Source organism: Carya illinoinensis, chromosome 1 (assembly GCF_018687715.1).
Source record: "Carya illinoinensis cultivar Pawnee chromosome 1, C.illinoinensisPawnee_v1, whole genome shotgun sequence".
In the NCBI taxonomy this organism is placed as follows: Eukaryota; Viridiplantae; Streptophyta; class Magnoliopsida; order Fagales; family Juglandaceae; genus Carya; species Carya illinoinensis.
Genome location: NC_056752.1, coordinates 19353808 through 19380283, shown reverse-complemented (window position 1 = coordinate 19380283; position 26476 = coordinate 19353808). Strand labels below are relative to the sequence as shown.

General features: G+C 37.9%; 1 protein-coding gene and 1 pseudogene across 2 annotated transcripts; one reads left to right on the top strand and one right to left on the bottom strand.

Annotated features, from left to right (window-relative positions):
* The first annotated feature begins 375 nt into the window (after nt 1-375).
* LOC122312734 (putative acyl-activating enzyme 19) lies at nt 376-26140 on the top strand. Of its 2 annotated transcripts, XM_043127398.1 has the most exons (17): nt 376-802; nt 1345-1839; nt 2010-2206; nt 2303-2506; nt 2619-3323; nt 3872-4557; nt 5499-5574; nt 5669-5755; nt 11079-11122; nt 12179-12287; nt 13645-13704; nt 14441-14525; nt 14642-14706; nt 21826-21885; nt 23476-23520; nt 25042-25151; nt 25264-26140. In XM_043127398.1, exons 1-17 carry the CDS (start codon nt 538-540, stop codon nt 25523-25525), a joined length of 3555 nt encoding a protein of 1184 aa, XP_042983332.1. In that variant the 5' UTR covers nt 376-537; the 3' UTR covers nt 25526-26140. The 2 variants fall into 2 exon arrangements, with proteins under 2 accessions (XP_042983332.1, XP_042983335.1); XM_043127401.1 differs by lacking the exon at nt 1345-1839.
* Nucleotides 14921-15393, bottom strand: LOC122312744 (annotated as a pseudogene).
* Nucleotides 26141-26476: the final 336 nt, after the last annotated feature.

The window sequence follows — 26476 nt, the reverse complement described above, 5'->3', positions numbered from 1 at the left end:
CTTGTACAATTACGACTACAAATATCATTTCTCAAATACAAAACGGTTCCGTTTGATTTTTTCCACGTCAGCATCGCTTGCACGGCGCTTGCACGATCCGCGTTTAGCGTTTTTCTTTTCCCAAAACTTATGGACTTTGCTAGACGCAGTCGACAAATACAATCGGCATGCAGTCGGCTGTACGGAATAAATAAAAAAAATTATAGTTGTACAGAATGAATAAAAAAAAGTTATAAAAATAATTTTTTTTTCATATAGGTCCCATATTAATTCATTTTTTTCAAAACGACTGCACGTCGACTGCATTTACCGACTGCACAGATCATTTCTCTTCTTTTCCCAAAACTTGTATACCGACCGGGCAGGCAAAATTGGTCGTGGTCCTTTCGGGTGGGAGTGTGCTGACATTTCATTCCCGAATCACTTGGACAAAGTATGAAATGAAATTTTGGTATATCTATCGTTCTCTTTGAATTTGTTTGCTAGTCTCTTTTCCTTTCTTTTCCGTCGTGCAGTCGTTCTGCAACGGAGCCCGGAATGAGTGATGAAAGCGGGAGCGGAGAGACAGGCGAGCGCTGCTGCATTTCACACCTGTTCTTGAGAGCCGCATCCAATAATCCTAACAAAATCGCGGTCATACACGCCTCCGGTGGGGCGCAGCTCTCCGGACATCTCAAGCAGCACGAAAAATTGCCGTTCCCTCCCGTGTACCGTGGTGATCGGTGCTTCACTTACTCTGATGTTTCGGCGTCCGTTGATTCCCTTAGTGCTCGCATCAGCTCCATTCTCTTCCCAGCACAAGGTTTCGTTCTTTCCTATGGAAAATTGTTTTTTGTTCCTCATTTTCTTTACCATTAAAAGTGGCCGGTAACGAAGGATTTACGGGCTCTCGACATGCTGGTTTCTGTGTTGGAAATTTCGAAACTTTCGTTTTTCTTCATTTCTTTTTTCTTTGGTTTCCAATGATCCAATCACCGAATCCGACACCAGAGAACATATTGTTAAATGGAAATTGAAATGATTGAAAAAACTTTATTAATAAAAGATAAAAAACAATTAAAAAGAAGATATTATCATACTATTGTTGACGTGAACTGCCTATGGCTAAATCTTTCAATTTCTCAGAGATAGTAGGAAATTTACCAGTAAGTGAAGTACAATTCTGACTGAGGAGGCAAAAGATTTTGAGCTCATTTAAAAAACGTGGAGCGTCAGTTTTGGATCATTTTAGAAAGCATGAACTTCTTGGAATCCAATGTGTGGAAGTAATCTGATTAGGCAAACCTAGAAGGCGTCTTTGGTTTTATGTGTGATGCTACATTCTCATCCTTAGCTTTCTTGAAGGTAATAATACTTATAATGAGCTGCTCAATCATGCTCAAATGACCAAATCTTCAGCACCGAGGGCAGAGCAGTGGCCTGAATTTGAGAATTTGTATGTGCCAAAAATAGTGGGATTATTCATGCCGCCTTCTGTGGAATACATAGTTGCTGTTCTTTCTGTATTAAGAAGTGGGGAGGCTTTCATGCCTCTAGATCCTTCATGGCCGAAAGAGAGGATATTATCACTCATTGGTTCGTCAGGTGCTGATCTGATTATTGGGTGTGCTTCTTCATCTGGGAGGAGTTGCAGTTACTTGCTTGATAAATCACATTGGCTAGTAGAATCCTGCAGCTGTCCTGTGCTGTGCTTTTCCATGGAAGAAAATCGTCAAGAGTGTATTTGGGCAACAACATTAGTTTGTCCTTGTAAAATTAGAGAAGAAAGACTCTTCAGCTATTTGATGTACACATCAGGATCAACTGGAAAGCCTAAAGGCGTTCGTGGCACTGAAAAAGGTTGCCCAATATCATATCTCAACCAAAATTCGTTCTTTAAGTATTAGAGTGTAGCCTCTCTTTTTCCATCTTGTTCTTTTATATAATTTATTTTTCTTTGGGATTCTCTTCATTTCCAATGGACTCCTTTGTTCTTATTATGGATTCTTATATATTTCATTTATTTATAGGTCTTCTAAATCGCTTTTTGTGGATGCAAGAACTGTATCCCATGCAAGGAGAGGAACTTTTATTATTCAAGACATCGATTAGCTTTATTGACCATCTGCAAGAATTTCTTGCTGCTATTCTAACTACTTGTACGTTGGTTATACCTCCTTTCAATGAACTAAAAGAGAATTTGTTTTCTGTTGTCAATTTTCTACAGGTACACTTTGATGTTGAGGTTGCCATTATTTGTTGGACTTATAATTCCAGAATTTGCTTTTTGTTGCTCACCTTTAATTTCAAATTCTTTTTGCAGGCTTATTTCATTACCAGGCTTACTTCTGTTCCATCATTGATTAGGGCAATACTTCCTGCTTTGCAAAGTCAAAGTCATAGGGGCACTGTGCATTCATTAAAATTATTAGTGCTAAGTGGTGAAGTTCTGCCTTTATCCTTGTGGCATATGCTTTCCAAGTCATTACCAGAGACCTTAATTTTAAACTTATATGGGAGTACAGAGGTTAGAAATATAGATTCTCATTTTTATTAGGTTGTCCAGGTTTTATAACACATTGAGTAATGCTTTTAGGATTCATTGTTGATGACTGCTGAATCAACTTTGTTGGATTAAGGTATCAGGTGATTGTACGTATTTTGACTGCAAGAAGTTGCCAATGATTTTGGAGAGGGAGAGGCTAACAAGTGTCCCAATTGGTATCCCTATTTCTAATTGTGATGTACTACTTGTTTGTGAAAATGACACACCCAATCAGGGAGAAATATACGTTGGTGGTGCGTGCCTGTGTGGTGGATACTATTCTGATGGCGAAAAATTGCCTCATAACTCTGTTGGTAGCAGTTTCACTAAACATGGAAGTCAACTATTTTTTAAAACTGGTGATTTTGCTAGACGGCTGCAAAGTGGTGACTTGGTTTTCTTGGGAAGGAAAGACCGCACTGTGAAGGTTAGTGGGCATCGTATTGCTTTAGAGGAGGTTGAAGATGTGTTAAGGCGACATCCTGATGTAGTTGATGCTGCTGTAATCTCTGTAATTTCAAGTAATGCTCATGGGGAACTTGTGGTTCTTGAAGCATTTATAGTCTTAAAAGAGGAAAGATCCTGTGAGATATTCAGATCTTCTATCGGAAGTTGGATGATTGACAAACTTCCTGTAGTCATGCTTCCTAACCGCTTCACCTTTAGGAAGACATTACCTGTATCTTCTAATGGAAAAGTTGATTATGGTTTGTTGGAAAGTTCATCATCTCTCACTAATCATGTTGAAGATAGAATTGATGACAAGGGCAAGAGTGATCTGTTACAAGTTATTAAAAAGGTTTGCTCTTTATCCTTTTCATGCTTTCTAGTTTTTATTTTTATTTTCTTTTTATCTATTTGGTTACAGCATTCTTTGAATCTAATAATGGAAGAGAGCATTCTAGATGGTATGGGGACAATTGGTGTGCATCCAGAAGACCAGAACCCTTGTTTTCCTCCTAAATTAGGTTATGTTTAAACACAACATTCTTGTTGTGGAAGACCTTTGTGTGAGATATAGTGATGGATCCAGAAAACCTGTCCTGGATGGAATCTGTTTCTGTATATGCTATTTTGGGCTAGTTACTTTTCAATAATTGCTAAGCTTGGTTTCTTTATGGTCAATTAGCATATTAGTTACTATATGACTATCTCCCTTCCCATTTCGGAAAAGAGAATTGGCATGGACGACACCGTACATGGTTTGGTCATTATTGATTCTTTCATCCTCAATTGACCCTGCAAAGATAAAAAGTTGTCTGTGAACACAACTTATTGATATATGTAGTCTGATATTACCTATTCTGAATAACCCATGATGTAAATATATTTTACCATCTCTGACAGGCTTTTTGTGATGCTTTAATGGTTGAAGAGGTTTCCAATGATGATGATTTTTTTACTTTGGGCGGTAATTCTATCGCTTCGGCACATCTTGCTCATAATTTAGGGGTTAATATGAGATTAATATATTACTTTCCCAGTCCATCCAAGCTTTATCTTGCACTTCTGGAGCGAAAAGGATCATGCGATTTACATGTCAAAAAGGATGGTAATTTGGAGATGAATCTTGATGGAGGTACGAGGAACATGCTTCTTTCTATGAAGTCTGTTGCTCCCAATCCTCTTATCTTTAAACCACAGGCAAGTCTATCGAACACCTCTGTTGGAATGGATGGTGCTAATGCTTTAGTCTCTAAATGCTTAAAGATGGATTCGAATATACATTTTGCTTCAGATGATATTAGTCATGGGGGTGGGTATCTATGGAATTCTTCGTTAGACTTCGTGTCATGTTCATTCAGCCGGAGCAACAAGGTTATTTATGAAGGGGGGTACAGGGGCAATGGTATACGGCAAGGAAGTTGGTCTATGAAGATCCCAAGAGGTAGAAATGGTTTTATGCAAGACTTTTGGAAAGTTCACATGGAGTCTTGCATTGATGCATCGCCGATGGTTGTGTTTAGAGGCCAGGATATCTATTTATTTATTGGATCCCACTCACGTAAATTTCTGTGTATTTGTGGCAAAAGGTATAGATCTTCTCTCTCTCTCTCTCTCTCACTCTCTCTCTCTCTCTCTCTCTCTCTCTTTAATTTAGTGATTTTTTTCTATGATCTTTAGAATGATTCTAATATATTTAGTTTGTCAGCCTTACCTTAAGATGATCGGATTTAAATTTGTTCTCATGTATTGTATATTCTCAAAAACCACAATATATATATATATATATATATCAGTGTGTGTTTTTATGTTATGTGTGTACTCTTACTTACAAAAAAAAACTTGTTTGTACTCCTCCAATCTCTTGCTTTACCTAGAAATGAGACCCAACCCTAATCCTACCATCACTTTCAATTGGTAGGTATAACAACATGCAAACTGTGGCTTAGCCAATGGCCACACATCTTTCATCCAGTAATTACATAGCAGGGGAAGGGGATGGAGAGGTGTGAAATATGAGCAAGAGCTCATCAGCAAAACCCTATTGGAGTTAATGGTTTTCTTTTTGTTTTTTGTTTTGACACAGTATTAGAGCTTGAATTATAGTTCCCTATTAGCTATTAGAGTTACTTAATTTTAGTTGCATAATTCTGATTTCCTCTCGCAATTCTCATGTTTTTACCCATAAACAGTTACTGTGTGATGATATTTAGTACGGGGTTTGGTTGACTGGCACCTTATATACCCTTTGGAATAAAATTGGTAGATAGGGTTGCAATGCCTGATGAACCATTTGTCAAAGATTCTACCATGCATATTCATTGTTTCATCCCACCCTTGAATGCATAGTGGCTAGTATTGTTGGAACTTTTACATTGGAAGTGAAGCTTCTAACGTTTTGTTTTAGTGGTACGTTAAATGTTCATCATTCTGTTTTAGGAACATGATTTCATTCTGCCATGCACAAATTTTATAGTGTTGATGATTATATTTTGTCTCAAGCATTGTGCTTTTACATGATTGGGTTCAGTGGTTCTGTTAAATGGGAGATCAAACTAGAAGGGCGAATTGAATGTTCAGCAGCAATTCTTGGCGACTTTTCTCAGGTTTTACTTTATTTTATTGTGTGCTTACATCATTTTATTCTACCAGGAAATATATCTAATTAATTTATATTGTAAACTTTACCATCTCTATTAGGTTGTAGTTGGGTGTTATGAAGGGAAAATTTACTTTCTGGATTTTTTGAATGGCAACATATGCTGGACATTCCAAACATCTGGTGAGGTATGGTATTTTTAATGTTTTGCCTCGTTCTCATTCCTTATTGTCTAAAGAAATTTCTACTTCTTGTGTTCTCCTAGCATTTGGGAGAAGATGTTTGAGGATGTAAAATCCAATTATAGGGTCTATCTTGTTCTAGATGAAGTATTTAACTAGCAGATATGGCATATATAACATGTTTCAAGATTTTGTCCAGTTTTGGATCTTATGATTTGATGGTTCATACCCAATTGGGAAAACATTAGAAAAATTATCTGTTTTAATCACAGCTGCTCAGATAATGGGTCCTCTAGGCTCGCGCCCCCAGGGTGGGGGACTTTTCTTTTGTCGATTAAAGCAATAAATTTAATGAATTTCAGCTACAAGTTTTAAACTAAAATCAATACTAATATAAAGCAGATCGCAGTGTAAATAGAAGCTTTTAAATACATTACATAGTTCATTTTCTTTTAAATTTTTCATTTTTAATATTTCTATGATGTTTTTTAAAGCTAATGCTTAAATGCTTGTTTCAGGAAAAAAATACTCAAGTGTTTGAGTTTTCACTTTTTTTGTGCAATATGTTTTAAATCCTATGGATCTGTCTCTCTCCTCATCCCTACAAAACTATTTAGGGTGTCCAAAATCATCTCTCCCCTCATCTGATTTGTCATATATACTTTTGGCTGTAGGCATTAGTCCCAGTGGTATGTAAGTTTTGACTGTTTCATCTTTGTGTGTTATTGTGCGTGTGGTGGCTGCCATTGTAGTTGCATTAGGCCTTTTGGCCTATGCAATACATGCATGCATATATACATTTATCTATATATAAATATGCCTTATAAAAAAACATAATTAAAATATTTATATATAAATGTGTATGCATGTATATCATTGGTTGATATTGGCTTCATAAGTTGGATTTTTGTGTTCAAGGCCTCGTTTGGTTATATAAATGAGATGAGATAAAAGTTGAAAATTGAATAAAATATTGTTAGAATATAAATATATATATATATATTTTATTTTTGATTTGGGATTTGAAAAAATTGAATTGTTTCTTATATTTTGTGTGGGAGTTTGGGAAAGTTGTAATGATTATATGATCTCATCTACCAAACCAAACTAGTCCTAAGTGTGTTAGAGGGCATAATTGTAATAAGTATAACCCATGAGGGTATAATTGACAATTGAATGTTTAGTAAATATATTGTAACAGTAAGAAATATACATCAGTTCGAACAACTCGTTTTCCCTCTGTGTTCTCTCTAACCTTTACAACATGGTTTCAGAGGATTTACTAAATGATTGATACCTCACTTCTCTTTGATTTTCTCTTATGTTTGTGTGTGTATATATATATTTTTAAAAAAAAGTGCAACTGAAAGTGTTGCTTCTGGATCGTGGTGGTTGTTTGATGACATTAATGCTGCCGATTGTCAATTGGTATGGGTCAATTGTGGTTGCCGGCCCTTTATTGTGGTGGTTGGTGGTGCAATGGTGCCATTGGGTGAGTTTTCCGGCTTTTTTCTGGTGTCAAATCTGGTATTGGCTGTTGGATTTAAGCTCACCATTGTCTTCTGTTCCATCTGGTGACTTTCTTGTCATTGAAGGCCGTTAGTTGGGCCACTTGTAGCCAACAACATCGAAGCTAAGGGATTGTTGGTTGTAGTGCCCAGATATTCCATCTCGGGTTGAGGTTGTCCTTAACTTTGGATTAAGGGGATGTTTGGACACAAAGATGAGACACAAAATTCTCAAGATTCTCAAAATTTCTCATAATTTCATTCCCAAACATCATTCAAGCACAAAACACTTTTCAATTTCAAATCTTCAACTTTTTATCTAAACATTATCTAATCATTATCCAAATAAAAAACCAATACAATTTTTACAAACTTCAAAACAAAATACAACCACCAATACAACTTTTACAAACTTCAAAACAAAAATAATATTAAAAAATAATATTCAAACAATTTTTTAACTTTATAATATTTTTATTCAACTCTCTCTCTCTCTCTCTCTCTCTCTCTCTCTTTCCCAAAACCCAATAAATATCTTAACTTAAACCATTTCACTACTATTTTCAGAATTATGAGATACTCCAAGTGTCCAAACGGATCCTAAGTGTCTGTTCCTATCTGGAGTAGCACCAATTTGGTAACAAGAATAAGGTAACCCACAACCTACTTATTCTCGTTGAAGATATATTAAATCTGATTTTCAAGATGAATCTTGTACAAGGCCATCCATATTGGTACATACCTGGTTTGGAGCCAATTTCTAGTTAACCAACCAGTACAAGCTGAAACCCAATCTCAGGCCTGTTTCTTGTGCTATATGTCACACTACAACTCAGATTTGTACTTTTCAGATTGGATTCAAGTTGACTTCTTAAGTTTTCATCCATATTGCATATTGTGGAGTGGTTTACTACCTTTTGGTTGGATTTTATGGTATTTTCAGCTCCCATATCTACTAAATGTGGGTTATTGTCTCTTAAATCAAACTTTAATGTGCCTATTACCTTTGTAAAGTTGAATGGAAAGAACTACGTGCTTGGTCAAAACTTGTTTAAGTGTTTTTGAAGGGCAAGGGTCTTCGTAGCCATTTGGTTGATATAAAACCCTTGTCAACTAGCCCTACATATGCTCAATGGGAACAAGAAGATGCTCGAATCTTGTACCTTATGTTGCCTAGCATTGATTTTAATGTATGCTCTAGTTTGATGTATCTTGACACTGCTCAAGAAGTGTGGGGGCACCTCATGTAGATGAATTCAGGTGTTGGGAACCAAACTCTCATTTATGAGTTGTAGAAGCAATTCTTCGGGTTGAAACAATGCACTTTTGAGTTTTGAAGAGTATCATTCTTAGGTGATATGTGAAGAGCTCAAAATGTAACTTATTACTTATGATGTTTCACATATGCACCAACAATGTGAAGATTTCAATGTTGTTTGGTTCCTTGTTGGCTTGAAGCCAGCCTATGAGTCCGTTCATTCCCAAATTTTGGCCAGTCCATAGCTTCCCTAATTTCTTGATGCATTCTCCCCACTTCAACATGCCTCATTGACTGGACACGAATCTCAATTGTCTTCTAATTAGAGTAGTGAGAGATATGCTTTAGTTGCCTCTCTCTTGTTAGGCGTGATGCTCGTGGTGGTAGAGGTGCACATTGGGGACGTGGTGGCTGTAATCACTCGGTAGACTATTGTTGTGATTTATATGGTCGATCATCTGGATCCACTAATCAGGCCATTTGTCAAGATATTGCCTCGTCAGTTCTAACCCACCTCCAGATTCAGACATGATCTCGACGCAGTTCTAAGCCACCTCTAGATTCAGACATGATCACATATTGAGGGATGAGTATACTCAGCTTTTGCCTTCAACACATGCCCCTTCATTTTCCGTAGCTACTTTTCCCAGTCAAGTACAACATTTGTATGTCTTCTCTCATCCTTGCAAGATCCATGGATCATCGATTTAGGAGCTAATGAACATATGATCGGTTTGTATTATGCTTTAAATGATTTAGATAATGTGAAATCTTGAAAGAATGTTACTCTTGCTAATGGTTCCTTTGCTAAAGTTATAGGTTTTGGATCCCTATATCCTTGTCATATATTCTATATGCTCCTGGCTATTCCTTTTTTTGCTTGTTCTCCATTAGTAAGATTATTCAAAATCTCCAATGTTCAGTGAGTTTTTAGCCCCCTTTACGTATCTTTCAGGATCTCAAGCTGATGAAAAAGACTGGTACGGGGCAAGAAGCTGGTGGCTTGTATCATCTTTATTTCAAGCATTTACCCACTTGAGTTCTCACATCCTTCTCATCATTTGCTTTTGAATTGCATTGTCGCCTTGGTCATCCTTCCCTTTCCATTTTGAAATGTCAAATTGGGAATCTTGGAAATGTATCTTCCTTCCCTTATGAAGCGTGTCAACTTAGCTAACACCATTGTGTCTTTTGTACCTTGAGTTAATAATCATGTCTCGAGTCCTTCTAAATTGATTCACTCTGATGTATAGGGGGGACACTCAATATTGAATCAAATAAATTTCAGTAGATTGTTACATTTGTGGATGATTATTCTCGTATGACATGGTTGCTTTTGATGAAGGCACGATCTGAGCTTTTTTCCATATTCCAAATCTTTTGGAAAGAAATTAAAACCTAATTTGGGGACACAATTTAAATTACACAATTTGACAATACTAAAGAATATCAATCTAGTTCCTTTGCTAAGTAATAAATGAATTTTTCATCAAAGCTAATGTTCTTATACCCTTGCAGAATGGTGTGGCTGAATGCAAAGAGTTTCATTTGTTAGATGTAACCCGAGCACTTTTACATCACATGCATGTTCCTAAATGTTTTTGGAGGATGGAGTCCTTCTGCTTGTCATGTTATTAACTGCATGCCTTCATCTGTCCTCAATGGAGCCTCTCCTTACTCTATTTTGTTCCCTACATCTCCTTCATTTTCTCTTCCTCCAAAAATTTGGTCCATGGGCCCTAGTTGAAGGTCAGCTCAAACTTAGAACCTAGGACTTGGGTGTGACAATATTGATGGATTGCTATTGTGTGTAGGAACAATCCATCTTCTGTTGCATTGCATTGTTGCTAGAGAGTTGTTGGTTACGATTTTCTCTATTTTTGGAGTAGAGTGGGTAATGCCTAGTCGGCTGGTGGAACTTTTGTACAGCTGGCATGGTCAATTCTTTGGACATCAAATGTTGGACGCTTGGAGGGTGACATGCCATTGCATGATGGGTGCATTTGGAGAGAGTGCAATTTCCTACGGTCTTAAAGGATCTGCTGTGTGAGGCTCTTCGTGGTGGATTATTAGTTACTAATAGTTTTGGTTTTCTTAAATTTGTGGGATTTATGGCTTACTAGGACTTTGTTGATTATGGATACTTTTCCTCCTGCCTGAGTGGGGTTTCTCTAGTGCACTTCTTGTGTATTTTGGTTGTGTCCCTCTATTCTTTAATTAGATTGATTTATTTATCAGAAAATTTGTGGGTTATTGTGCCTAACAGTTAAAGGCAGAGGTGCATATTGGTGTTTGCATTATTTCTTTCTATTTTAGAACTATTCACTTAAAAACAAAAGTATTCTGCAAGGTAGGTATCATCTAGTTGCTTCTCTTTGTGTATATATAGGACAATTGATAAGAAAACTCCTTCAAAGTTGCATCAGGAATCTCTAGATTTTGTCTTTGATACTGTTAAGTTGGTTCTATTTTATTTCTTTGTACATCTAAAACTAAAGCATTGCTATTTTTCCTAATAATCCGCTGTTTTGGCTGATACAAATTTCACTTTTAATGTTTGAAGGTGAAGTCACAGCCAGTTGTAGACATACGTAGACACTTGATTTGGTAATGTTTTCAAATACTTCCTCTTACATTTTCTTCTATTGAACTGGCCTTATTTCTCTCCCGTCAATTTTAGAGAGATACCAATTATCCCTTTAGTAATGCTGATTGAAGATACCCTATTTTGTCCTTTTCATCTTTAATAATCACGCATGGCATTATTGTGATGAATGTATCCCCTAAAATGTACATTGATCTCAGAAAATGAATGGTTCATTTTTGCCAATAGTCTTGGAACCAAATGCCTCTCCTTCCCAAATAGTATAGTAACAAATTTACTTCAATTTTTGTTTTAAAATTTATGTTATTTACGTGTGGGCGAGGATAGGAATTTTTATGAATTTTATCTTATTTGGAGTCTATATGCACGGTTACTCCTTGTTTAAATTAGATTGGTTTGGTTTTTATGTTTTGGTAACTTCTATTACGGGCAATTGGTCGAAGTCATAGACCGGGAAGGTTTAGAGTTTTATTTGTGTTAGAGTCAATTTAAGAGTGTTGTATCTGTAAACCTATATAAAGGTAAGACTTTACTTATCAAAAAAAAAAAAAGGTAAGACTATGGTCATTTTGAAAACGAGTTGATTATTATTATATGATATTTATGATGAAAATACACTTTTTGAGGGAGTTTTTCCCTATTTCAGTTATCTGAAAGTGAGATATTTGAGATTTATGGAAGAGTTGCTTCATTTTCATGAAGCATATTTGTGTTTTGTCAATTCCGCTGCAGTGTTGCATCAGATCTGGTCTGCATGCTGCTTCAGTTTAATTGCATGTGAGGTAGTCATAATTATCTATTGCAAATGTAGGTGAATAGTTTGTTTTAGTTTTTAAAGCAGTATTAGGGCGGGACCGGTGGGTTGGAAAAGGTTTGCAGGTTGTATTAGTTTTGTGGTTGGAGATGGTAGAAGAGTACACTTTTGGGACTATGCTTTGAAGGTAGTATGTATAATTGTTTTCGTTTTCTTCATATGAGTTTTTTAAAGGCATATGATTTACTAGAGGACACTGGCCTTTCTTTTACAAGGACTTAAATCTGCAACCAATTATCTGCAGGTGTGGATCGTATGACCATAACTTATATGCTCTTGACTACGAAAACCATTGCTGTGTTTATATGCTTCCTTGCGGTGGAAGTATATATGGATCGCCTGCAATCGATGAGGTGTATTTTTGCATTCAGTCATTGATCAAATCATTTAATTTTGCTTCATGCTTGGTTGATTGCCAGAAAATGCTTTTGTTTTGAAGTACTTTGTCACTTGCATCGATTATGACGTGACGTGTTTCCCCGATATGTACTATATAATCTTTTTATATACCAGTTTATTTTTTACACATTTTTACACAATTAGCGAACCCAACACGTAATAATAGGGTGGCTGTGCATAATTGGATTCGGGCCAATTCAGGTCAATTTGGGTTGACCTGAATTTGACCCAATTAATTTACGGATTGTGTTGGGTTGGGTCATGGGCCGATTGACCTGCCTCATATTTTTTGCTAGAAATTGATTTTTAAATTGAAACATATCTGACTTATTTTAAATATTTTTTGTTGTAGTCTTTACCTTGTTATCCAATAGTAGGAATGATAAAATATGTGTGTAGTTTTTTAATTTTTTGGTTAAACAGGTCGTATCAGGTTTGAGTTGATTAAAAAATGGCACAAACCCGACATGACCTGACCTGATGGACTGCCCTGCCTGTATGTATTGGGCTATATTTCTTGGATTGTGGTTGCACTTTGGTTTGGTTATGGGTATGAAGATTCTGTGCAGATGGATAAGAAATAGCTAAGTACGATTTTGATCATTTTTGGCTAACATTTAACTAAAATTTAAATGCAGGTTGATAACCTATATTGTTATAGTAGCTTGTATTTAAATAAATAACTCCAAACAATCATTAAAAGCATTTTACCAGCTTAGGAATTGTAGTCATCTTTTGCGATTATCAATAACGAATTATTAATTATAAAAAAGGTGTGGGAATTGCAGACATGAGCTGTAAATGGGTTCTCTATTTTTGGTGCTAGGGTGGGGGGTAACGGGGGATTAGTTCTGCCATATGTTCTGTATAGATTTTCACGATCACGTGCTTGTGTTTCAAATGAATTGTGTAAATGATGGGATATTATTTTTGGTTTCTTGGCTTGAGAAGCTAAACTTGCTACTGATTCTTTGCATGCATGTGCATGTTTCTTTTTTGGTAAATGTCTCACTAAGGTACTGTTTGGCCATTTGAATTTTTTATCTCAAACACAAAATTCTCATCTCATCATTATAATTTCCCAAATCTCCAGACAAAATATAATAAACAATTCAAATTTTTCTTAACTTTTTCAAATCTCAAAATAATAATAATATTAAAATATAATATTTTAATATTTAATCTTAAAATTCAAAATTCTCATATAAAAATTCTCAGTGGCCAAGCAGAACCTAAAACAGAATACCCCTAACTTGGAGATTATTGATTTGTCTTTTACCTGATATAACGTCTAATTTACTTTTGATGTAGGTGCATGAAACACTTTATGTGGCTTCTACAAGTGGCCGTATGACAGCTATATCAATTAAAGTAAGGAAAATTTCAATTATCGGTGTATTAGAGTATAATGTGTTTCTCAAAGGTGTATCTAATCTGTTCAGAAAATTTGGCCAAGAATGGCAATAGGATTTGCAGTTATTGTGTTTGAAATGGATTCTTTAGTTTGGATTTTGATTTTTGCCTTACATAGTGCAGTGAATAGGGAAATTTTTTTCTTTCTTAATCAGCAAAAAGGGAAGTGTATTTAAATGAAAAACTCTATCTTCAAATCCTGCAAACAAAATAAAATAGAGTAGGTAAACAACATATTTCTATTACATTTTTTGTTGCATGATTTTATGATTATTCTACATGGCCATTCACCATTATCTCCCCCCATTTTATCATATGAACCATTTTCTTCACTACCATGATTACTGCAAAAACCATTTCTTTAAGGGATAGGAAAAGGTAGCAACAATTAATTAATATAAGAGAACTATGAAGGATTAGGAGGAAGAGGATGATAAGGTGTTCAACCTATAATTGAAATTGAAAAGGAATGAAATAGAAACAAGTACTACTTGTTCTTTTGCTGAAATATGGTGTTCTTTTAGTGGAAAATTTAATGATTCTTGTACCTTTGTACATTCCCCTTATAATGTCTTACCTTTTTTTTTTTTTTTTTTTTAAAAAAAATTTATTTTTTAATTTTTTTATGAACTTTCATTACTTGCAAATTAACTTGGATTAATTTGTTGATTTAACCTATGATTTGTATTTGCAGAGTTTACCATTTAATATACTGTGGCTGCATGAATTCGAAGTGCCAGTGTTTGGTTCTCTCACCATCAGTTCTCTAAATGAAAATGGTATGCATGTTCTTCATTCAATTAATTGTCTGTGTCTTCTCCCTTTGTGATCTTTGTATTATGTATTATTAGAGTATTAAGTTTTCTACAATTTCCTGCATTGTTTTTCACTGCAGTTATTTGTTGCTTGGTGGATGGGCATGTTCTTGCATTGGATTCAAGGGGATCCATCATTTGGCAGGTCCTGTTATGTTGACTTTTTTTTTTTTTTTTAAATATTTTTTAAATTTAATTTAATTTATTTTTTATCAAATGGATCTTAATTTCATTACATGTTGAATTTCTCACAATCCACAAGCCTAGAATCAAACCACGTAAAAAAGAAACAGAGAGTCAGGAATTCAAACAAGAAACCCAAACATATAGGACTAGGATGTGGTTAAGGACATTTTCAATTCCAAACAAAAGTACATATTACTCACAAGGAGAAACAAATGAGATGAAGAAAGGGATGGGAAAAGAAGAACTTGACAATTGAAATAGATAGGGGAATTTGAATTATCTAAGTAGCGCGATCGATAGAACATCAACCCATTTTTGCTGCAATGTTCCTCATCAGAAGCACACATCCAAGAGGCAACAGCAGCACAAAGCAGCCAAACGGCCTTCCACGAAGCCACTGCTGCCTTGTTGCTGTTGATGCGGGGGAGGCTGCCCGTACTGGGGCATAGGGTGGAGCATATCCCTGCTGAGGAGGATAACCCTGTGGTGGATATCCCTGTGCTCGATAGCCTGGCGTTGGATACGCGTCCTTAGGATATCCTTCTGGCGGATAACCTTGAGGGAGAGGGACACCAACAGGTGGCTGATTCTGGTTGTAATAGCTCATACTTTAGTTTGCTTGATGGTTTGGCCTTGGAATGTGAGATCTCCTTTCTTATATCAAATCTTTCTCCCCCAAACAGAGTTTTTGAGAAGGTGGGTGTACTGTTTTGTTGCCTAATATTTGTGTTAACTACATACCATTATATTTAGTTTCCCTTCATTGTTTTGATTGATTTGCATATCAACTTGCTTTGCCATTAAAATGAGATTCCCACGCATGTTTACTTATATATAAAAAAAAGAGATTCCCATGCATGTTTCTCTCCGTACTTGAGTGATATTCTCTCCGTACATCCATAACTCAGATGAGGAAAATTTTTTCTCCAGTGATGCTTGGTGGTTTGTAACGGTGAGGTTACTGTTGAGTGTTTTGTTTGTTAGGGTGACTGTGATAGAATGGGGTTCTCAAAACAATTAGTGATAGAATCAAAAGTTTTTTCATTGTCAAAGGATGGAAGCCTCTTGCTAATAACCAAGAGAAGCTGGAAGGTGGTGAAAGAGCTGAGGATGGGGTTGTCCATGGTGCTGTGGTTTACTAAATCACTGGAGGGCTGTCTGAAGGGGGAAAAAAAGGACTTATACACCACGTTAAGGAAAGGAAACCACAGCTTCATAGCGCAAAGGTGTTCAAATGCTCGTGTTCGTTGCTTGGCTGTAGTCGAATATGGAGGTGGCAACAGGCGTGGTTTTATTTTCATACTTGAAGAGATGGAGGAGGATGGCAGAGGCATTGTGGAAGTTTGCAAATGAAGGAAGGGGCTTAAGTCATAATAGAGGAAAGGCATATATGAGACCGTAGGTGGTAGTGTGGAGCCTTTGAAAGACCAGATAACAGGCATGGGACTGACAAAGCTCCTCTTACAGCAAATACCGTCAGTGCTTAGGGTGGCGTTGGCAAGCCTACTGTCGGTCTAGCAGAGGAAGGCGTACACTGTTGGACGTGAAGTTTCAATTAAAGGTACTCCCAGGAGAAGGTTGATTTCTTATTAAGGGGATCTAGGGAAGGCTTGGGCTTGGGCTTTGGCCTAGGCATGGAGTTTAACAGTAGAAGGGCAGGGCTTGGTATAGACTTGGCCTCAGAGACAAATGGACTGAGTAGGTCCATAGCAGTTGGTTAGCTCCAAGTGGGCCTAGGCTTGGGGGTAACTAGACCTAGTATTGCAGATGGGCAAAGGAGACAAGTGGGCCACTCTTTGGGGCCTTAGCCCATGGGGCATAATGCAGGCCAGGCAAGGCTTAGGACCCAACCAATTTGGAGAATTAGAGGGGGTGGTGCTCCAAGCCCTTCTGTTGGCAGGAGTTTGGCAAAGGGTCCCTTTGTTCCGCGACCGGTCGAGGAACCCTTGACGGTGGCCTAGAGGGTGACGCCGATGGTGGGAGAGATGATGACAGATGTCTTTGAAAGGGTCTTCCTGGTTTCCTCACCACCGAGGGTTGTTTTTCCGGCACACCATGGCCAGACAACGCCATCAAGTAGCAAGGATGAATCTTTTTTGTTTGGAGAGAGAGAGAGGGGGGGGGGGGGGGGAGGAGATGACAATGGCCTTTTTAATGGTTTTGAGCGTTCCTCATCACCAAGGGTTGGATTCTCGGCACACCACAGCTAGACAATGCGGAAATGTGCCTAGTAGTTGGACCCCGATGAGTAGCAAGGACATGGTTGCTTTGGAATCTTTGATGGTATCCTGTCCGACAAAGGTTGTAGAGCAAGTGGACATGGCCAGAGACATGCCCGGTGCAAGATTTGCCTACAGTGCTGATGCTAGGCCCTCACATATGCTAATTTTGATGTAGGCCTTCCCTGAATGGGATTGCAGTAATATATTTGCAGAGGAGATGGGGACGCCATTGGATTCGCAGTGGGCAACTAGGGATAGGATCAACATGGTTGGGGAGCCCATACCTCTGATCTGTATGTTCAAAGTCAGTTTAGAGCTTTTGATTGGGTTATACATAAGGTGAATGAAATTCAACACTGTGTAGGGATGGAATGTGAGGGTTTTGAGGAACAATTCATTGCTTTGCTTACTGCCATTGAAGTTGGTCATACTCAGATCAAGAAATCAGGATCTAAAAAACAGAGGGAACTAAAGAGACTAACTTAGTCTCTTAACATTGAGGGTAGCTCAAGTCAAGAAAGATCTAAAGGGAAGGGGCTAGCACCTTCTTTATGAAGCCCAAAATTGTTTCTTGGAATGTCTGAGGGGTCAACAAGGCCTGTAAGCGTCTTTGGATTAAAATTTTACTTCACAAGTGGAAGGCGGATATTGTGTGCTTACAGGAAACAAAGCTGAAATTTATTCCAAGAATTGTTTGAAGTTTATGGAGCTGTACATATGTGGATTGGGCTTATCTTGCATTTGATGGGGCTTCAAGAGGTGTTCTATTTATGGGCTTCATAGGGGAATAGACAATGGCATGTTCGTTTAAGAATGTGGAAGACAACTTTTTGTGGGCTTTTGCTGGTGTTTTTGGGCCAAACTTGGACAACAATAGAGGACTATTATGGGAAGAAATAGCGGGAGTTCATAGCTGGTTGGAACTACATTGGTGTATAGGTGATGACTTTAATGTCATAAGATTCCCAAGTGAACGTTCAGGAGAAATTAGGCTGCGACCAACAATGATGAAATTCTTAGAGTTTATTTTTGACTTGAGTTTGGTGGATATTCCCCTCATAGGTGGAGCATTCACGTGGTCCAACAATCAAGCGGGGGATTGGACAGATTTTTAGTTTTATCGGAATGAGAAATTCCCTATCCAAATGTTTGTCAAAAGAGGTTGTCTTGCCTATGGTCGGATCATTCCCCTATCTTGTTGGATTGTGGTGGTATTCAAGGAGGGCATCGGTACTTTAAGTTTGAAAATATGTGCCTGAAAACAGAAGGTTTTGTGGATAGGGCTAGGCAATGGTGGTCTTCTTATCAGATTTATGGCACACCTAGTTTTGTCCTTGCAGGTAAACTAAAAGCTTTAAAAAGAGATTTAAAGCTTTGGAATGCTCAATCCTTTGGCAATATAAGTGACTGCAAAAGGTCTATGTTGGAGGAGCTACAGGAGTTAGAGTGGATACATAATGGTCGGGTTCTTTCCTTGGAAGAGTTATCTTGGAAGTCGGAGGTAGTTTCAGATTTAGAGAGGGTTATCCTACTAGTGGAGATTTCTTGGCGCCAAAAATTAAGAGCACTATGGTTGAAAGAAGGGGATCGAAGTACGAAATTCTTCCATAGAGTGGCCAACTCTCATAGGAAAACCAATAGTATTGAGATGCTAATTATAGATGGTGTGGTTTGTATGGAGGCCCTGTGATTCGAGAGCATGTTGCTGATTTTGTCGATCACTTGCTTACCAACAAGTGTGGTGGTGGCCAAAGCTTGATGGACTTGTCTTTGAGTCTATCAAGCAGCCAAATGTCTCTTGGTTGGAGAGGCCGTTTGACGAGATGGAGCTTCATGGTGTAGTGAGGAGAATGGTCAAGGACAAAGCACCTGTCCCTGATGGATTCTGTATGGGATTCTTCCAAGCTTGTTGGGATGTGGTGAAGGAGGATCTAATGAAGGTGTTCCAGAATTTTTTTTGGTTGGAAAATTTGTGAAAAGCCTCAATCTCACTTTTATTGCACTTATTCTGAAGAAGATTGGGGCATTAGAGGTGAATCAGATGGTGCTTGTGGATCAAATGGTGTATCTCAATGGTGAAGTCCTTAGTTCTAGTAAATGGCAATGTTGTCAGCTTCTTCAACAGCTCCTGAGGCCTAAGACAATGGAATCTTTTGTCCCCACTTATTTTTGTCCTTGTTATGGAGGCACTTAGCAGGATAACTTTGGCCTTGGTTAACAATGGCTTTGAGGATGGATTCTCGGTTGGTGACCCCAATAGGTTGCTCTTAAAATTTCAAACTTCTTGTTTGCAGATGATACACTAATATTTTGTGAGACAGAACAATACAAGATTCGGGCTTTGAGGGCACTTCTACTTTTTTTGAAGTGGCATCAAGTTTGAAGGTAAACTTTGACAAATTAGAGTTGGTTCCAGTTGGTAATGTTTGTAACATCCGGCAGTTGGCTAATATCCTTGGATGTAAGGTTTCGTCTCTTCCTTTTAATTACCTTGGTCTTCCGCTGGGGGCATTCTCAAGGGCTAAATCGATATGTCATATGAGATACAATGATTGAGAAGATCGAACGTAGATTGATAGGTTGGAAGAGATTATACTTGTCGAAAGGTGGTGGGATCACCTTAATAAAAAAGACCGTCTAATTTACCAACTTATTTCCTATCTTTATTCCCAATTCCAACAAGTGTGGTATTTAGGATTGATAAACTTCATCATGATTTCCTTTGGAGTGTGTTATAGGGAATGATTTCAAATTCCATCTGGTCAAATGGGATAAATTATGCTCTCCAATCTCTTCTGGTGGATTGGGAATTTGAAATATGAGGATTTTTAATCGGGCCCTACATGGAAAATGGTTATGGCACTTTAATTTGAAACTGGAAGCCTTATGGAAGTTGATGATTGATTGCAAATATGGAGGCTTTTTATTATTATTATTTTTTTTTTGGGGAAGGGGGGGGGGGGGGGGGGGGTTGCACTACAAAGGTATGTGGGGCCTATGGTGTGGGAGTCTTGAAGCACATTAGATGTGTGTGGGGGTATCTATTCGGCATTCTAGACTTGTATTGGGAGATGATTCTGGAATAAAATTTTGGAGTGACTTATGGTGTGGAAATAATGCCCTTATGGATTTATTCCCCTCAGTTTTCAGGATTGCTTGTGAGAAAGAAGCTCTAGTGGCTAATCCTATGGTGATATTTGGTGATCAATTCCAATGGAACATCAACTTCAATAGGGCGGCCCAAGATTGGGAAGTTGGCAGCTGTGAGGATTTTTTTAGCCTTCTATACTCCTTGAGATTGACCAATCAAGGAGCTGACACGCTGTGGTGGGCGCCTGCAAGGAAGGGGAAAATCTCAGTTTGCTCTTTCTTTAAGTCTCACACAATCGTAGAACAATCAGTTTCCATGGAGAAGGATTTGGCAAACTAAGGTGCCTCCCAAAGCGGCATTTTTTGCATGGACAACTTCTTTGGGTAAGATTTTGACAATGGATAATTTACGGAAACGTAGGATGATCATAGTAGATTGGTGCTGCATGTGCAAGAAAAGTGGTGAGATTGTGGATCATCTTCTACTGCATTGTGAGATTGCTAGAGCATTGTGGGATGTCTTTTGCATATAAGAGCTAGCCTAGGTTATGCCAGCTATGGTGGTTGCACTTTTGGCCTGTTGGATAAATCTAGGAGGTATTCCACAAATCACAGTTATGTGAAAGATGTTTCCTGTTTGCATTTGGTGATGCCTATGGCAGGAGCATAATGACCTGACGTTCGAAGACAAGGAGCACTCATTAGAGGAACTTAGATCACTTGTTATAACTTTATTTCTTTGGGCCATAGCTGTAGATTTTAATGGCCTTGGTTTTCGTGACTTTCTTGTTTCCATTTCTTCCTCCTAGATAGGTGTTATCTCTTGTATACCATCTTGTGTACTTGGGCTATGTCTATTCTTATTAATACAATTGTTTACTTACAGAAAAAAATATCAACTTGCTTTTATTGACCTTGCCTTTCCATATCGCCAGTGTGACTAATTTAGACGTAGAAATGGCTGTATCCAAAAAGTCCCTCGAACTATTTGATGTCAAACCCTCGACTAATTTATGCTATCGATTTATTGGTTCTTTCTCTTGCCTGGTTAGGTATGTTTGGGAACCAGAAAATTTTGAAAATTTCTCAAAAGTTTTTCAATTTCAATCCGAACATCTTTACACCAAAATAATCTCAAGTTCATCTCGAGGTTTTGCCTCGATTTCTCTAACAAACAAAAACTAAAACAACTTTTACAAACCTTTAATGAAAACCCTCCCAAAAATTTTCTTCCCAGACATAGTTTTAATAGACCCTATGGATTTTTTGACCCCCAATAAAAACATCTAAAAAAACTCTCAATTCAAACATTTTTTTAGTGGAACCACCACTTCATCAAAACCCATAAAAACCAACCTCTCGAAGTTTTCAACACTCTTCAGAAATTTTCAAGAAAACCTCACGTGTAAACAAACCCTTAGTCAAAGACTTTTGCACACGATTCACAAAACATGAGATATATCCAGAGGGGTGGAACCTCAGATGTAAATGTTATAGAAAATAATATTTCCTGATTCCACTTTAAGGTTACATGTCTAAATTCCCAAATCAATATTTTTCAAATTGAAAAATTATCTGTCATATAATAACTGATTATGAGTACAGTCTATACCTAGAACATCTTTCAGAAGTTTATTGATAAATGAGGTCTAAAGGGAAGGAGGTTTAATTTATTTTGCTTTCAGTTTTCTAACATTCATGCTGGACTCATGGCTTTTAACATGATTTTTTCAACCCTTTGCCTAACAAATGACTTACTTCTTCAGTATAGAACTACTGGTCCAATATTTGCCGGAGCCTGCATTTCTGCTGCCCTTCCTTCTCAGGTATATAATTTTCTTCAAGAAACTAAATTTTGTTATCTATATTATTGATTATGAAGTTCATCCCCCTCCCCTCTTCAACCTGATATAACCTTATCTTCTATATTTAGACTGATTTTCAGCTTTGGAAGCTAGGGGTGCTACCCCCACCCTACTGGGCGGGGTAGCCCCCTTCCCGCCCCCACATGGGCAGTGGGTGGGGTTTCTCCCCTTGGAACCAGTCCCCCGCACAGGAAGGGGCACCATGCACCGGTGTCGGGGGGGGGGGGGGGGGGTGGACCCCTACTCCATCTGTGCCCCCCACCCACACGCCACCGTGCACAAAATCCACAAGAAATACAGTGAAACACAATAAAAAATCCACAACAAATCCACAAGAACACAACAATTCCAAAACCACTTGCAAGAAATAATCAGGGAGAGAGAGAGAGAGAGATCTTTGACTCGGAGAGGGACAGAGTGAGGGAGAGACGGTGTCGTGGCGAGGATCGAGAGAGAGATGGCGTATCGGCAAGGGAGAGACGGCCGCGGCGAGGTTGAGAGTTAGTGAGCCACTAGGGGGAAGGGGGCCGCCGGGCGGGGGGGGGGGGGGGAGGATTGGGAAAGAGAGGGAGGGGGGGAATTGGGAAGAGAATCCCTGGGGCCGGGGAGGGGGGGGGGTTGGGTTAAATAAAAGACATTGTATTCTTTAAAAAAAAAAAAATAGTTCGTTACCAAAACGACGTATGAATTTATATATATATGTATATATATTTATAATAATTTTAAACATAATTTTCTTCGAGTAAACACAGCTTTTGGATCTAGTCATTAGGTTATGAGTTATAGGCATTTTTACATGCAAGGGCAGATCTGAGTTTCATTAAACTAGTCGCAAGAAAATGTCCATCAATTCATTAGTAGGAAAAAACCCGATTTTTGTGTAGTATCTAAGTAGAATCTGAAGGGTTTTTTGGGAATTGAAAATCGAAGTGTCTTTTGTGAGTCGAAAATGATGGGTCTTTTGTATAACAAATGATCATTCAAACAAAATGCTTATAAGAAATCAAAATTGTTTGAAAGATTAAAACAATAATTGGGGGAATGACTAATGTGGCTTAATATGTGCAAAAAATCTGGTTCTTTCTTTTTGTCGAAAGCTTCTTGCTTTATAAATCTGGTGGCCAACTTCCTAATAAAGTAATGCATAAGGTAAATCAAATTGATGTATGCCTTGAGATTTTGAACTAATTCGTTGCGTACTATAGTGACCCTTTACTCTATATGATCTTCTGTTTGCACACCTAATTATGATAACCTTCTGAGTTCCCAACAATGAAGAATTGAGAAGAAAGAAAGACAGAACGAACATAATGTTTTGGCATGTCTTATTTCTTAAAGATTATTCTATGAAGAAGATATCATAATAATATATGAACAGAAGCATCTCAAATTTGTGGAAACTTATGTCCTGCTTAACATGCCTTAGTATCATAAAGTTTGGGCACGTCCTTGTATTTTAAGAATGCTCTTTTAATGTCATTACTAATGACATATAGTATTGATTCTGATGCTACTTTACACAATGTCTCTTTTTTGTTTGTTATTCTACAGGTGCTTATATGTTCCAGAGATGGAGGAGTTTATTCACTTGAACAGGTAAATTCCCCAAATATCTTGTACAAAAAATGTCCTAAATAATTTTGATCATCTGTAACGACTTTTTTTATTGGGCAAGTAGCTGATTGGTATGTTGTGTAGTAATGCAATGCTGGATTGACAACAAAAGAAGAAAAAAAGCTCGAACAAAAACAGACTCACTCAGTTGCCACCAACAGCTCAGCAATTATTTAATGGATGATCACAGCGTACTATGACTATAGCAATAACATCTACCAAACAAATCACCACAGTATATCACAGACTTAATTGGCACAAATCAGTCCAGTATCAGAATGAGGATTAAACTCCATCACGCACTAACTCTTAGAGGATTTAGAAAGAAAATAGAGACTTGAGGCCTGTAGCACAAGAACAGTTCCTCATGGCAGTAAACCTCCCACCCCCTTTGGCTGCAATAACTGTAACAACAGCTCTCTCTAATTATAGCAGGGCAGGAAAGTATGAAACCGCAATTCTTTGATGAGTATATAATCCTCTACAAACTACAAAGCTTCTAACTACTATAACCTGAATATGGATGGTACCCAACATCATTCATCACAGATCTAACAATACTGACCTAGATCTGACAAAGATCCAAAGACATGACACAGATCTAACAACTATTTGAAACTAGAGAGAGAAGGAAAAGTTTTGCTTTCTTCTACACACTCTTGAATCTATAGAGGGAGAAAGAAGAGAGAGATGAGCTGTAACGATGAGAAATTGGATGATGGTTGCACTTTTTCTCACTAGATTTCGAGATGCTCCTTTTGTTTTCTAACCAAAGGATCTCCTTTAAAAAGAAGCTAATCTACATAATCACATTCCCACCTCAATTAGAATCTATCCTCGAACTTGAACTCTTTTAAAAGGATGCTTTGTTTAATGGGTGGTTGGTAATTCTCTATTTCTTTACAGTGATTTAATTGCATAATCTGTTGTTTTGAATCCCACTTTATTGTGTGTCTATTTGGATTCCTCTAATATAGTATTAGAGCGAGAAGATAATGCTTTTCCTTATCTCAAGTTGAAAGCCCATTGGCCCTTCCTAGCTCCTAACATAGCTTACCTCATTTTTTGTTCTCGAATTTGTAAGTACCTATCCCATTGCTTGATAATCATTGTTATTCACTACAAGTAAAATCCATCAAGGAGTTCATAAATTTGTTAACAGAAAAGCTGCACAAGGGAAGTTCTACATTCACAAATTGGTTTGTCGTTGAAATCTTACACATAAAGTATCCACGTCTTATCTGGCCATCCACATGTAAGAGTAGCATAAAATAAGTCCGCAAGTCTCAGGCATTAGTGTCCTCTTTTGTGCAAATAGTACCTTTTAGAATAAACTTTTTGTGGCAAAGTATTTATTTCTCCATTTAAAATATAGACATCCTGAATAATAAAATGCTACAGCATGAATCTTAATACTTCTTTTTCCAGATTTTGTAAAATAAACATTCAAATTACTCATTCCGATGACTATTGCTCATTGGTTACTGCTGAATTTTATTACAGGAAAAGGGAGATCTACTCTGGGAATACAATATTGGCGATCCAATTACTGCATCTGTGTGTGTAGATGAGCACTTGCAGCTCCTATCTGATCCTTTCCTTAATTCTGACAGGTGGAGGAAAAGTAGACTTGGCAGAAAACGTGAATATATATATATATATATATAATATGTATATATACACACACACACTAGATCATTTACAAACCTGTCATTATGTTTCCAGGTTGATTTGCGTCTGTTCCAGTTCGGGAAGCATGTGTTTGCTTCGGGTTAGCAGTAGCTGGGATATCAACGGAGAGGCAAGTCAACCAGGAATATACGTGCAGGAATTTGGAAGGTTGAACCTACAGGGAGATGTATTCTCATCACCTGTCATGATTGGTGGCAGGATTTTTGTTGGTTGCAGGGATGATTACGTGCACTGCATTACTCTTGAAATTGAAAGTCAAGGGAATCAGCCTCCGAATTTTGTCCAAAAAGGCTGAGGTACACGAGATAACTCCAATAAAATTTTCTTAAATTAAGGAAGCCACCCCTTAATAAAAGAAAATTTAAGGGGTGGCTTCCTATCCCTTGGATGACTAGTCTGGCCAACCCAAGAGGGGTGATTGGGGTGGGCCGACTACCCTAGCCGCTCCCATGGCTGGCTAACCTCACCATTTGGTGTGGAGATCCATCTGCACGACTGGAGAACCCTGTACTGAGCTGGTCTTGTCACCCCATGCAAGTTCTCTTGCACAAGGTGGTTGGAGGTGGCGAGAATCAATATTGGGTCAGCCAACTGCACTTCAAACAGTGTGGTTGGCCTACTCGGGAGTAAATGTCCAACCACTGCCTACAAGGCTATTTTTGAAGGAAATGGTTTTTCAATTCTTGTGTGTAATGGGCCCACATTGTAACTGCTCCATAATGATAAATCTCCAAGAATGAGGAAGAGTTACAAAATAGGAGAGGAAGGAAGAAGAAGAGAATCAAAGAGAGATAGAACTGAGTATAAACTTCGCATGCCTCCTTCATTCATTCAAGTTTGTTTTTGTAGTTGAGAATTATTATAACGACACTGTACACCCTTGAATCCACAATGACGTTGCACTACTTAAGTCCTTTGTTACAAAATAACCGTTGAACCCACAATGACATTGCACAACTTAACGTCCCCTATTATAGACTAAACGACAAGCCCTATGACACATTAACTACTAACTGTCTTCAAATCTGTCGTCTATGCCTCCACATAACTTCTGCACTGCATTTTCTTCACACAGCTCTTTACATACTCCTCCCGATCAAAGTACCTTGCCCACAAGGTAGGGATATTTTTCCCTGAGTTTCTAGTATGGCTCCCATGTGGCCTCCTTTGGTTCAGCACCCAGTCACTGAACCAATACCTCCACCAAGGTTCTATTGTCCACCTTCCTACTCGTCTACAGAATCTG